Source organism: Trichomonas vaginalis, chromosome III (genome assembly GCF_026262505.1).
Source record: "Trichomonas vaginalis G3 chromosome III, whole genome shotgun sequence".
NCBI lineage: Eukaryota > Parabasalia > Trichomonadida > Trichomonadidae > Trichomonas > Trichomonas vaginalis.
The window spans coordinates 12,621,275-12,634,331 of record NC_067205.1 but is presented as its reverse complement, the minus strand read 5'-3'; the positions used below and the strand labels follow the sequence as shown (position 1 = coordinate 12,634,331).

The window sequence follows — 13,057 nt, the reverse complement described above, 5'->3', positions numbered from 1 at the left end:
AGATGTTATACCATCTAAGAACTTGAGAGAATCTAAACCAACTCATCTGGGACCATTAGAGCGGGAGTACTGGAAAGATAAAACATGCCAGAAAGAATAAGAAAATTCTTCTAAACTTTTTCGTTGGATGTAAATCAGACATGAATGAGAACAGTCATGATATCATTAATGGTACCATTTATTTTTGTCATAAATTTACACCAAAAATATAATTGAGGTGAAGAGACCCAAAGGGTCAGAGCCGCAAAGCGGCTAGGTGAGATTTCACCTGTTTTCTCACCTCTTTTTTCACCTCTTGAATTTTCGTGAATTTTCACAAAAGACCAAAAATAACGTTAGTTTTATTTTTATTTATTTTTTTTATTTTGTATGTAAGAACAGAAATGTCAATCGAAGCAAAAACATTCACGAACAAATCTAATGGTGAAACATTCACAAAAGGCACTTATAACGGTATTGAAGTCTTACGTAGAGACAAGGATGGTTACATTAATGCAACAAAGATGGCGAGAGAAGCAGGAAAGTTAAACCATTTAAACAGATTTCTCAATAGTGCTAAAATGCAGGAAATTCTTGAGTTTTGGTTGAAAGAATACGGTCGAGCCAAAAGTGGCTCAACCTCAAAACAAGCATTTTATGAGCTTACTAAGGGCGTTATGAATGAATTCAAAGGTATTTACATACATGCTGACCTCGTTCATTTTGTTGCTGAATGGTGCTCTGTAAAGTATGCATTTTATGTCAAAGATATTATGGACTCCATAGACAAGAAAGTTCATGAGAAGTTAGATGAAGAAGAACTCGAAGATACAGTGGAGAATGCTAAACCTTTGTTCGAAGAAGAAGTTGGAAAATGTGTGAAAACAATTAGAACATGAACGTGAGATATATTATGGTTATAGAGATTCTCCATACGAACTAGACCAATGGGAACAAGAAGATTTAAAGAGAGAATTTAGAGAATATGAACTCGCTAAGATAGCATTTGAAGCTGCAGAAAAGAAGTTAAAAGTTTGGGGTCGTTTTGTACAAAAATATTGTGAGTAAATGAACCATTTATTTTTATTGAATTCAGTAAAAATAATGTTTAGGTGAAGAGACCCAAAGGGTCAGAGCCGCAAAGCGGCTAGGTGAGATGTCACCTCTTTTTTCACCTCTTTTCTCACCTCTTGAATTTTCGTGAATTTATTTCCCAGTCATTCAATAATTAATTATTTTTAAAGAACTGAAGGTGCTACCATGCTACCATGTGCTACCAGGTCATTTAACTTCTCTGAAAAAATGTGACAACATGACATTTTGACAACAACATAGGAGGAAGGTAGTTATGAATTATTTTTGAATAACTGAAGGTGCTACCATGTTACCATGTTGACAACATGACATTTTGACAACAACACAGGAGGAAGGTAGTTATGAATTATTTTTGAAGAACTGAAGGTGCTACCATGTTACCATGTGCTACCAGGTCATTTAACTTCTCTGAAAAAATGTGACAACATGACATTTTGACAACAACATAGGAGGAAGGTAGTTATGAATTATTTTTGAATAACTGAAGGTGCTACCATGTTACCATGTTGACAACATGACATTTTGACAACAACACAGGAGGAAGGTAGTTATGAATTATTTTTGAAGAACTGAAGGTGCTACCATGTTACCATGTGCTACCAGGTCATTTAACTTCTCTGAAAAAATGTGACAACATGACATTTTGACAACAACATAGGAGGAAGGTAGTTATGAATTATTTTTGAATAACTGAAGGTGCTACCATGTTACCATGTTGACAACATGACATTTTGACAACAACACAGGAGGAAGGTAGTTATGAATTATTTTTGAAGAACTGAAGGTGCTACCATGCTACCATGTGCTACCAGGTCATTTAACTTCTCTGAAAAAGTGTGACAACATGACATTTTGACAACAGTTCAGGATTAATGCAAAAATAAATTCAAATCATACTTTATAAAGCTAGACCTTCAGGTCTCGCCGCTTAGCGGCTCATTTACAGGTATTTCATCATCAGTAAATGATTCCTCATTATCGTTTGGTTCAACCTGTTTATATAATCCTTTCATTTCTTCTTTCAAAACATAATACCATGTTTGTTTACCGTCTATTCTTCTATGTTTCCTATCACATTTATCCTTAATACTCATTTGAAAGTTTTTGTCTTTCATGTCTGAAGGTTTGCAGAATAGAGCATTTTCACACGTCATACCTGCACACAATTCATCATAATGTGTATTTATCCATACATCTAAAGGATTTGATGATAATTCAATTAAATCTTGTTTGGCTTCAGTCATCGGTATGATTCGTACATTAAATGATGAAAGGTCATATTGCATAAAATACGTCAGTAAATTATCATAAAATTCCTTTGTGCATGAATCCATTAAATTCTTGAAGTAATCAAATTGACCCTTGAATTTACCATTAACTCTTAAAACTACGTATCTTCTGTCTCCAACTTCAATTTTGACAGGGTAGACGTTGTTAGTTACGAAAATGAAGTTTGCAACATTCTGAGCAGTTCTTCTGGGTTGATTCTTTTCATTAATTCTAATTTGATTATCCGTAATAATTGATTTCAAAGCGTTGAAGTTTGCGAGTCTGTCTTCACCCACATTCTTGAGTTCATTAAGTACAAGAAACATTTTATTTTCAACTACTGAGTTGAAATTACCCGTTAGCTCACTTATTTCGGTAATGTTTTTACATGAATAACCAGCGAGAAGTTCAGAAATAATGTCTGTAAATCTGTTTTTACCTGTTCCCTGAAGTCCTTTCAAAATAATTGCTGTTTCATTCTTGATTCCAGGATGTTGAATCATTGATGCAATCCAGCCGAGAAGGTATTTATACACTTCATCGTTATTATCACAAATGGCTTCTTTAATGAAATTCATAAACATCTCAATTTTTGAGTAATCTGGTTTTTCGAGAATGTTGTATTTATAACCCTGAAACGTTGAGAAAACATCTGGGGAATCAGATTTAAAGCAAACACCCTTAACGGTTAATGAAGACAATTGATTTAGTAGTACATCCCATGCTGTTATGGTTTTACCTTCTTCTTTAAATAATTTAATCATTTTGAGTGACTCTTTCATGTTTGACTGAAGAACAAATGATATTTGATTCATTTTGTCGTGGATATTATAGTCCTTTTGAATGAAATATTTATTTCCACAATCTACAAAACGGATTACACGTGATAAATCCTCAATTACTTCAGAACTGTTTTTATACTGATGATTTTCAGCCTTGCGTCTAATATCTGTTATCAAAACGAGTCATCAAGTTTGATATCAAATGTTATTTTTGGCTTACGTAATAAAGGTAAAACATATTCATCATAATATTCCTTTTGATATAGTTTTAGAATCTTCACTAAAACAAATGGAGAAGTCATTAAATGTGCATATCTACTACGTGCTTTTTCAAAATTACTTTTTGCATTTTCTGTTAAACTGCAGAAGTTATAAACGTTATCGTATGCTTCATTAATTAAATGATCCGGTAACGAATTAATAGCTTGAAACAGTGTGAATAATGTAACTTCTTTTTCTAAATTCATGTTTCCACCGTCATTATGTACTTCAAAATCACAGATGCCATCAACTATGCTCTGGGCAAGTTTATCGTCAATGTTTACATCTTTGTTTTCATTCATGATAGTCTTTATTTCTTCGTTCTTCTGTTCAACTCTTACCTTAATATTCAAATCATTTAATATATCATTCACTGTTCTAGTTAATGTTGAATCATAACTTCCACGAATGAATGAGTATGTTTTGATTGGTTCTGTTGCATTCTTGCGAACTCTTGAATCAGCCATAACCACTAAAGAACGCTTTGAATCATCCATAGAAGTCATGATATCAATATCATAATCATTGCAGGAATAACATTTAATCATTCTGTTCGAAACTGCATAGAAGAAATTAGTGTTGCAATAAATGTGAAGACCTCCTGAAGCGGTTTTAACGATAACATCTTTATCCGAAAGTTTTGATAAAATGTCTTTTCTAACTGTTTCTTTAAGTTCATCATTGTACGATTTATTGATATCAACATCTATAATCGTTAAATTTGATATTTTATTTACTAATAAAGCCATACCAGTTTTCCTTCCTCTTCCTCCATCATGTTTGAGGTAGTTATGTAAATCAATCCTGTTTTCACCAATTCTTTCGTTGAGGGTTTTAGTTTCTGCCACAACTAATTCCTCAGCTAATGAATCAATGATATTTTCATCAGAAACGATATAGTTGTTGCTGTTGTTTGTTGCTGTCATTTATATAGGAATAAAAAATAAAAATAATTTTAAAACTAACTTTATTTTTGGACTGCATCATATTTCCTGAACTGTTGTCAAAATGTCATGTTGTCACACTTTTTCAGAGAAGTTAAATGACCTGGTAGCACATGGTAGCATGGTAGCACCTTCAGTTCTTTAAAAATATTCATAACTACCTTCCTCCTGAACTGTTGTCAAAATGTCATGTTGTCACACTTTTTCAGAGAAGTTAAATGACCTGGTAGCACATGGTAGCATGGTAGCACCTTCAGTTCTTTAAAAATAATTCATAACTACCTTCCTCCTGAACTGTTGTCAAAATGTCATGTTGTCACACTTTTTCAGAGAAGTTAAATGACCTGGTAGCACATGGTAACATGGTAGCACCTTCAGTTCTTTAAAAATAATTCATAACTACCTTCCTCCTGAACTGTTGTCAAAATGTCATGTTGTCACACTTTTTCAGAGAAGTTAAATGACCTGGTAGCACATGGTAGCATGGTAGCACCTTCAGTTCTTTAAAAATAATTCATAACTACCTTCCTCCTGAACTGTTGTCAAAATGTCATGTTGTCACACTTTTTCAGAGAAGTTAAATGACCTGGTAGCACATGGTAGCATGGTAGCACCTTCAGTTCTTTAAAAATAATTCATAACTACCTTCCTCCTGAACTGTTGTCAAAATGTCATGTTGTCACACTTTTTCAGAGAAGTTAAATGACCTGGTAGCACATGGTAACATGGTAGCACCTTCAGTTCTTTAAAAATAATTCATAACTACCTTCCTCCTGAACTGTTGTCAAAATGTCATGTTGTCACACTGAAGAAGTTTCCTGGTAGCACATGGTAACATGGTAGCACCTTCAGTTCTTTAAAAATAATTCATAACTACCTTCCTCCTGAACTGTTGTCAAAATGTCATGTTGTCACACTTTTTCAGAGAAGTTAAATGACCTGGTAGCACATGGTAGCATGGTAGCACCTTCAGTTCTTTAAAAATAATTCATAACTACCTTCCTCCTGAACTGTTGTCAAAATGTCATGTTGTCACACTTTTTCAGAGAAGTTAAATGACCTGGTAGCACATGGTAGCATGGTAGCACCTTCAGTTCTTTAAAAATAATTCATAACTACCTTCCTCCTGAACTGTTGTCAAAATGTCATGTTGTCACACTTTTTCAGAGAAGTTAAATGACCTGGTAGCACATGGTAACATGGTAGCACCTTCAGTTCTTTAAAAATAATTCATAACTACCTTCCTCCTGAACTGTTGTCAAAATGTCATGTTGTCACACTTTTTCAGAGAAGTTAAATGACCTGGTAGCACATGGTAGCATGGTAGCACCTTCAGTTCTTTAAAAATAATTCATAACTACCTTCCTCCTGAACTGTTGTCAAAATGTCATGTTGTCACACTTTTTCAGAGAAGTTAAATGACCTGGTAGCACATGGTAGCATGGTAGCACCTTCAGTTCTTCAAAAATAATTAATTATTGAATAACCTAAAAACCATGAGACTTTGTCTCCGGACTCTTTGAGTTGAAGTTCTGAGGTCATGGGCTTCGCCCTTGCCGCTAGCGGCTTATTTTTGTCAGCAATGAGGTCATGAATGAGGTCATGGGCTTCGCCCTTGCCGCTAGCGGCTTATTTTTGTCAGCAATGAGGTCATTCGTGATAAAAATAAAGCTAGCGTAGATTTTACAATACTGCGATGGTAGAGTTTAAGAGTTGTGCTTCAATGTAGAGACAGTCCTTCCCATCTGGAGGCAAGAACACTGGACATTTATGGTCATGAGTGGAGAACATGTCTATCCAAAACTCACGATTGAAGCCAGTTAATTTATAGTATTTAGGGTTAGGAAGTGGTGAAGTTCTTGTATGACCAATGAACTCATTTTCAACGCCTTTGGCTATATTAGAGTAAAGTATTGCTTGCTTTCTATCCCAAATGCCAGGTGTTACAATCTTTGAAAATTCATTTTTCCTCGGAAGCATTGCATCATAATTGAAAACATTCTTAAAATCATCACTTGGTTCAGAGATTTGAAATCTTATACGTAATGGATTTTTTTTCTCTTTAGCGACTTCATTGAATGGTGAGAATACAATGAATTGACAGTCATGAGTTCCATCTTCATTTTCATTAAATTCATAATGAAAGTCTATAAGTTGTGGCTGACTACCTTCTTCTTTCAGTTGTGCAAGAAACTCACGTAAAGGCTGTAAAGTTTGTACTTCAATGTTGAACTTTTTCTCGAACATCTCATTAAATGAAATCATACATTGCAACAATGTTGTATCGTCTTTAAAGTATTTGTATATGTGAATGTTTTGGGCGCTTAAAGACTGTTCGTCATTTTCTATCTCGACTTGAAGTATAAAGTCAACCTTTCTGAAAGCACGTGTTATATACATAGATGTTATGCCAATGTACTTCTCTTCATTTATGTTCACAATCCAGTCTGTTGGAAACTTAAACGTTACTCTGTTCCCCTTTTATTTTGACGTCAGGGTTTTCACTACTGAACGCAACAGATAAAGGTATTTGTCTATACATTTAATTCGGAAAAAATAAACCATTTACTCTTTCTTTGCTTCAGCTTCCTTTGCTTTTTGTTCTTCCTTTGCTTTTGCTTCTTCTCTAGCTTTTTTCGCCAGCAAACGTGGGTTCTTCTGTCTTCCAGCAGCTAATGCAGCTAGTTGTTTTTCACTAAGTTTTCTCTTTGGTCTCTCTGGCTTTTGTTCTGGTTTTTGTTCCTTCAGTTCGGATAAAATTTGCTCGCGAATTTCTTTCTTCAATGCTTCAACATCTATGACCCCTTGGGGTCTTGTCCGTAGGATTTGACTGAGTCATTTGACTGTAGATAAAAAACTAAATTAAAACTTTAACCGATGTAAAATGAGCTTGTCAAAATCAGAACGAGAGTCTATTATATTAAATGACGCCAGAGGAATACAACATCCTTTCTATTATGTAAGTCAGAGTAAAGATGGTAAAATATATGTAAGAAAAAGAAAGGTACCATTAGCGAATGCAGAGAGCGACAACATTAAGGTGCATGGCAAGGGTGAAGTCCACGAAGCCCATGTTAAGCCTTCTATTCAAACTGAAAAGTCAATAGAACCAGAAGAAAAGAAGCCAGATGTTCTTTCAATAACGAACCAAGAGCTTATTGCAAAGTTCGTGAATTTCATTGAAAAACAAACCGAGTCAAAGAACCCTGACCCACCAGTGAAAGAAGTTGAGACAAAAGAGAATGTACAGTTCATTGAAAATGTCAAGAAACAACTTCCACCACGAATGCCAAGAAGAAGAGTGAGAATAATGAAGTAAATAGATATTTTTATCCGAAGTAAATACATGCAGAACGAACAGTTAAACGAATTTACTCCAGCAGAGCATATTCATCAGATTCGCTCATATTTCGATATCATAGACAATGCAGTTCAAATTGGTGACACTAATAGAAAATATTCTGACGCAAAGATTCCATCACAACCTGGAACTGCTAAAGATAACACATGGGTAACATTCAATCTCTCACCTCCTGGTGAAAATATGTTGGACCTTTACAATACATTCATTACGTATAAAATGGAAGGTCAATTTATTGTAGATAAAGAAATTGGTTCAGGTTCCAATAAAACAAACCCACCAGGATTTTGGATTGGTTTTGATGACGCTTTCTATGCAGTTGCTGGATATCAAATCCTTGCAAATGGTCGTATCGTATATTCTCAAGACAACGCAAGAGAAGAAGCATATATAACTTCAAACTCACAAACTACCGAACAAATAAAGAAAGTAGATGTTTTTTCAAAGACTCGACATGAAGATGTATGGAGTCATTCGGGAACATGCAGAACAGGACAAATTGTTAGTGGTCCAATTACAGCAGGAAAATCATTTGATTTTAAGCTTCGTTTAAGAATTCCTGTTAGAAGATTCCTTCCATTAGAAGCTATTCGATTTATTCCAGCTTTTGCAGGAAACATTCAGCTTAAAGTAAAGTTCAGTAGCGACGCCTTACAATGCACATCTATATCTGTAAATGATATCATTGCTTTCAATCCAACTCTTAAAGTTGCATTTGCTTCAGATTCAAATCCACCGACAAATAAATTTGTTCCATGGAATGAACCATTCACTATGATAACGAAGGCAGTAGAAGCTAGTGGAACAGTTACTATTACAACTGTAACCCAGCAACTATTTCGAACAAAGATGGATTTTAATGAATGTTTCATTCATCCAAAGTCATTCTCTTTAGACCCTAACATTTATACAGAACTTGTAGAACATTATACAAACGAGGCTTTATGTTTTCCTGTTAAAGTTATGGATTGGATTCCTATGGACGGTTCATTCTCAAAGAATACAGATAGTTCAAGTGCAACATTTACAGCAGCTTATACGCCTATTAATGTTAAAAGTATTTGGGCACTATTTAGAAAGAAAGACAACTATTATGTTAATTTTGAGAACCCTAAGTTTAAATATCTTCAGCTTTCCATGGGAGCTTATGGAAATATGCCTGCAGAACCTGAAAAATCATATGGACCTGTATTTTATGAAATGGTTGCGAACGCCTGCAATACAAACAATGATATGATAGGATTTAATGAAGATGTTATGAGGTCATTGGTGGATGATGGTAGTGTGGAACATAAATGGGATAGCTATGACAACACACATTTCTTATGTGGTTTTCCAACAGAAGTGGACTTTTGCTTCCAGCAAGGTCAAACATCTACTGCTCCAATAACATACAAATTGTCTGTTAAAGGACCTATTGAACTAGCAACTGAAAACGTACCAAAGCCACTTATTGGATTTATGAGGGATTGTTGCTTTGCAATACAAGTAAGACAGTCAGGCATACCAATAATAAGACTTGACGACTATAACTTAGCAACTGACGACAGTGAAGAATAAAGGATGAACGTTTATTTTTAAAGCTTATAAATGAGTTCTTCATCAAGCTCTCGTGAACCTTCACCATCTATGAAACAAACTTTACCAAACGATTATGGAGCACCTATTGAATATTTCTTACGAGCTGCACAATGGCAAAGAGCAGTCTCACCAAGGTTAGGTGTTCCACCAGCTCCTGTCAAAAATAGCATTTGGTCAAGTCCTTATATAAAATATGGTCTCCCACTAGTTTGCTAGCTACAGCAGGAGCAGTAATGATGTTGAAAAGAAATAAAGCAAATGTTATAAATAATACTGAAGTAGCTGAATTTGAACAAACTCCGACACCATCGCCAAAACCAACGCCTTCACAAGCAAAACCTTCAATGACTCCTGAACCTATGAAAGTACAAACTCCTGTTCAAAAGTCAACTCCTAAACCGACTCCAACATTTAAACCAGAACCTACGCCTCAAATAAATCGTAAAACTCCTGCGTTTCCTTACTGAAAAAAAATAACGTTAGTTTTATTTTATTTGAACATTTTATTTAGAGTAAAATGACGACTAAAGTCACTGAAGCAATGAAACAAAAATTTTTGGTAGAATACATTAAATCAGGAGCGGTTCCAGAATTTTTACGTTCATACTATGAAGGATGGTAGAGTTCAGTTTAGAAAGATAAAGCAACCATTAGATAGAGAAGGTATATTAAGGAAGATTAAACTTCATGAGGACAACATTGCTGAACTTAGGAAGAAGTTAGAAGAGTTGGAGAAAGGAAGAGAGTTATAAAGCAATGAATTCATGAGGTGAAAAAAGAGGTGAAAAAAGAGGTGAGATTTCACCACTTCACCTAAATTTATTTTTGCGCTATGTTTTCATACGTGTGAGGGTGGTGATATCATTAATTTTAAGTTTATTTTTTTTTTTTTATTTTTTTTTTATTTTTATATTTTTATATAAATGACGAAAACTATTGAGATAACAAACTACAACGGTCATGAGTTCAAGAATTTGTTCTTCGTTCCTCGTGAAAATACATTCTATCAGATACGAGGGAGAAAGGGTAAAGTTAGTTTGAGCGTTTATGACTACAAGCATAATGGAAAGTTTATACAAGCATATGATACAAACGGTAAGCGTGTTTCATTAGCTTTGTCAAAACTTACAGGTATAAACTATGACAGTGATTTTGACCTATATGAAGAAGAAAGTGAGTCAGAAGATTATGAGCTGTTATATGAAGCACAGCAATGGGAGGAGTTGCAATACTTTTGTAAGTGAGAACGTTTATTTTTACATTAGTGAGGTGAAGTGGTTGGCGGCTTTGTAAATATTTAAGGTTAAGTTAGTGTTGTCGTTTGTATTGTAAAATATACGTTAACGGTTTTGTAAAGTGTCAAATTCACATATAATGGGTACGGTGGAACGCAGTGCCGTCGTACCCTTGATATGTATACTAACTTCAAGCATACTGATGCATTCGACTTTTTTTAAATTGTGTCATTTCTTCGAAATCTCTTGTTGAAACATTTCCGGAATGATCCCACTATCAAATGGGATATTAAGATCTTTGAAACACCTTAATTGTGCGTAAACACGGTCTTGATTTGATTCAAAATATCTTGTTAAATAAGATCTATAAAAATATGATGTAATTTGTTGTGATTTGTTTGGAAAAGGGGCAGAATGATTGTGGGTGTTAATACATTTTTCGTATGTGGTACTTGTCATCGGGAAGTGTATCAACAAGGAAGCGACATGGACAATTCGGCCACTTACAATTAAATTGGATTTGATTTCTTTCTTTCCTAGTTTTATATGAATAACTACAACCTGCTTGGATTTCTTGTTGCACTCCATACTTAAGCAACTCGATATATGTGAGTTCGTGATCTTGGATCTGCATTAAAATGAAATGATTTGAAAGAATAAAGAATTTTGAATATATTGATCTTATTTTGATAAGCTTGGTCATGTTTTGAATAGCTTGGCCATCTAATTCAATTATGATCTTTGAAAATTAGGTGAAATAAAACTAAACATAAATGTAAAACTAGGGATATGAAATTTTGGTTGTACACAACTTGTATGTGCCGGATACCATTGTGTCAAATTTTTTCTGAAATTAACTTTAAAAGTACTAAGTAAGATCATGAGATATAGCAATATATGTTTAAACCAACTTATATTTTGGTTGTACACAACTTGTATGTGCCGGATACCATTGTGTCAAATTTTTTCTGAAATTAACTTTAAAAGTACTAAGTAAGATCATGAGATATAGCAATATATGTTTAAACCAACTTATATTTTGGTTGTACACAACTTGTATGTGCCGGATACCATTGTGTCAAATTTTTTCTGAAATTAACTTTAAAAGTACTAAGTAAGATCATGAGATATAGCAATATATGTTTAAACCAACTTATATTTTGGTTGTACACAACTTGTATGTGCCGGATACCATTGTGTCAAATTTTTTCTGAAATTAACTTTAAAAGTACTAAGTAAGATCATGAGATATAGCAATATATGTTTAAACCAACTTATATTTTGGTTGTACACAACTTGTATGTGCCGGATACCATTGTGTCAAATTTTTTCTGAAATTAACTTTAAAAGTACTAAGTAAGATCATTTATTTTTGCATAATATAATGCCAATATGGTTTCTTTTGATTTTATTTCATTTATAAGCAAATCAGATTTACCCAAAAAACTCCACTCCATAAGCGTTCATTTGCGAAATTAAAAAGTGACAATGGGCTAGTCTGTCCCTTTCTCTTTTTTGATTTTTGAATTTTTTTTGGAATTAGAGAATAAAATTTAAAGCGATAGATATGCTTGATTATTCAAGATATTGATATTAAATCAGAAATCAATGGTAAATAAAGAGTTTTATAAAAACTTACCACGTGGTAAGATGAAGTGACCACAAATTGAGTTGTGGTACATAAAAATTACCACAAAATTGAGAACTTTCCCCACAAATTGAGAATTTTTACCATAAAATGAACGATGGATATCCACGAAAGTTACCACAACTCACTTCTCGCGCAAAATATGTTTAATATTACATATTAAATACATTTATCAACATTAATTATTTTGAATTGTGGTAAAACGATATGTCACATATTTTTTTATAAAAATTTGTAAAAATGTTTATTTTAATTTATATAATTAAATATTAAAATTTTAAATTTTGAAATAAAATAAATTAAATGATTTTAAGGATGTCAATTTGGAAGAAAAGTGAGAAAATTCCTAAAATGCTAAAAATGAATTTTCCAAACGTACTTTTTTATCTCATTTTTTTGATTTTGAAAAAAACTTGGAGAGAAGAACTCTTCGTTTTTGAATTTTGTCACGATGGTTTTAAAGTATATTAGACACATATATTGATATTACTATTTTTGTATATTTTGAGAGAAAATCCCTAAAAAGTGAGAAAATCTGAGACGGTTTGAGAAAATATATAAACTATTGAAAATTTGAATTAAACTTCTAATTTGGAAAAAGAAATTTGGAAAGAAGAAAATTCAAAAATCGAGATTTAGACTCAGTATCAAATGGAGAACAAAATGTTTCTTCATATGAAGGAAAAAAATTTTCTTGAGAAGAAATAGAGTTTTTTAAAATTTTATTGTATGTAATAAAATAAACAAATATTAAAATTATTTTTTGATAACAAGAAAATTCCCAACAGAAAATATTTGAGACAAAGAAAAAAGAAAATTGAAAAATATTACTCTCCTTTACATTTCTTGAAATTTTCAATTTATTTTTATAAAATTGACAATTTTATACGTTTAGATGAAAA

General features: G+C 33.1%; 6 protein-coding genes and 1 pseudogene across 7 annotated transcripts, besides 3 other annotated features; 4 read left to right on the top strand and 3 right to left on the bottom strand.

Moving 5' to 3' along the window:
* Positions 1 to 10,697: part of a mobile genetic element that runs on past the window's edge.
* TVAGG3_0690150 (KilA, N-terminal/APSES-type HTH, DNA-binding family) lies at positions 384 to 845 on the top strand (the record flags this gene model as incomplete). Its single annotated transcript, XM_051243018.1, has 1 exon — positions 384 to 845. A coding segment is annotated over one exon (462 nt), but the record flags the coding sequence as incomplete, so codon positions are not given.
* Positions 1,989 to 2,318, bottom strand: TVAGG3_0690140 (uncharacterized protein; the record flags this gene model as incomplete). Its single annotated transcript, XM_051243017.1, has 1 exon — positions 1,989 to 2,318. One exon carries the CDS (start codon positions 2,316 to 2,318, stop codon positions 1,989 to 1,991), a length of 330 nt encoding a protein of 109 aa, XP_051089604.1.
* Positions 3,445 to 4,312, bottom strand: TVAGG3_0690130 (Prim-pol domain family; the record flags this gene model as incomplete). Its single annotated transcript, XM_051243016.1, has 1 exon — positions 3,445 to 4,312. A coding segment is annotated over one exon (868 nt), but the record flags the coding sequence as incomplete, so codon positions are not given.
* On the bottom strand, positions 6,017 to 6,651 carry TVAGG3_0690120 (annotated as a pseudogene). Its single transcript has one exon. A coding segment is annotated over exon 1 (635 nt).
* On the top strand, positions 7,326 to 7,649 carry TVAGG3_0690110 (uncharacterized protein; the record flags this gene model as incomplete). The annotated part of the gene is made up of 1 exon (XM_051243015.1): positions 7,326 to 7,649. A coding segment is annotated over one exon (324 nt), but the record flags the coding sequence as incomplete, so codon positions are not given.
* TVAGG3_0690100 (uncharacterized protein) lies at positions 7,677 to 8,252 on the top strand (the record flags this gene model as incomplete). The annotated part of the gene is made up of 1 exon (XM_051243014.1): positions 7,677 to 8,252. A coding segment is annotated over one exon (576 nt), but the record flags the coding sequence as incomplete, so codon positions are not given.
* On the top strand, positions 9,506 to 9,739 carry TVAGG3_0690090 (uncharacterized protein; the record flags this gene model as incomplete). Its single annotated transcript, XM_051243013.1, has 1 exon — positions 9,506 to 9,739. One exon carries the CDS (start codon positions 9,506 to 9,508, stop codon positions 9,737 to 9,739), a length of 234 nt encoding a protein of 77 aa, XP_051089600.1.
* Positions 10,696 to 12,018: a mobile genetic element.
* Positions 12,019 to 12,460: a mobile genetic element.
* Positions 12,461 to 13,057: the final 597 nt, after the last annotated feature.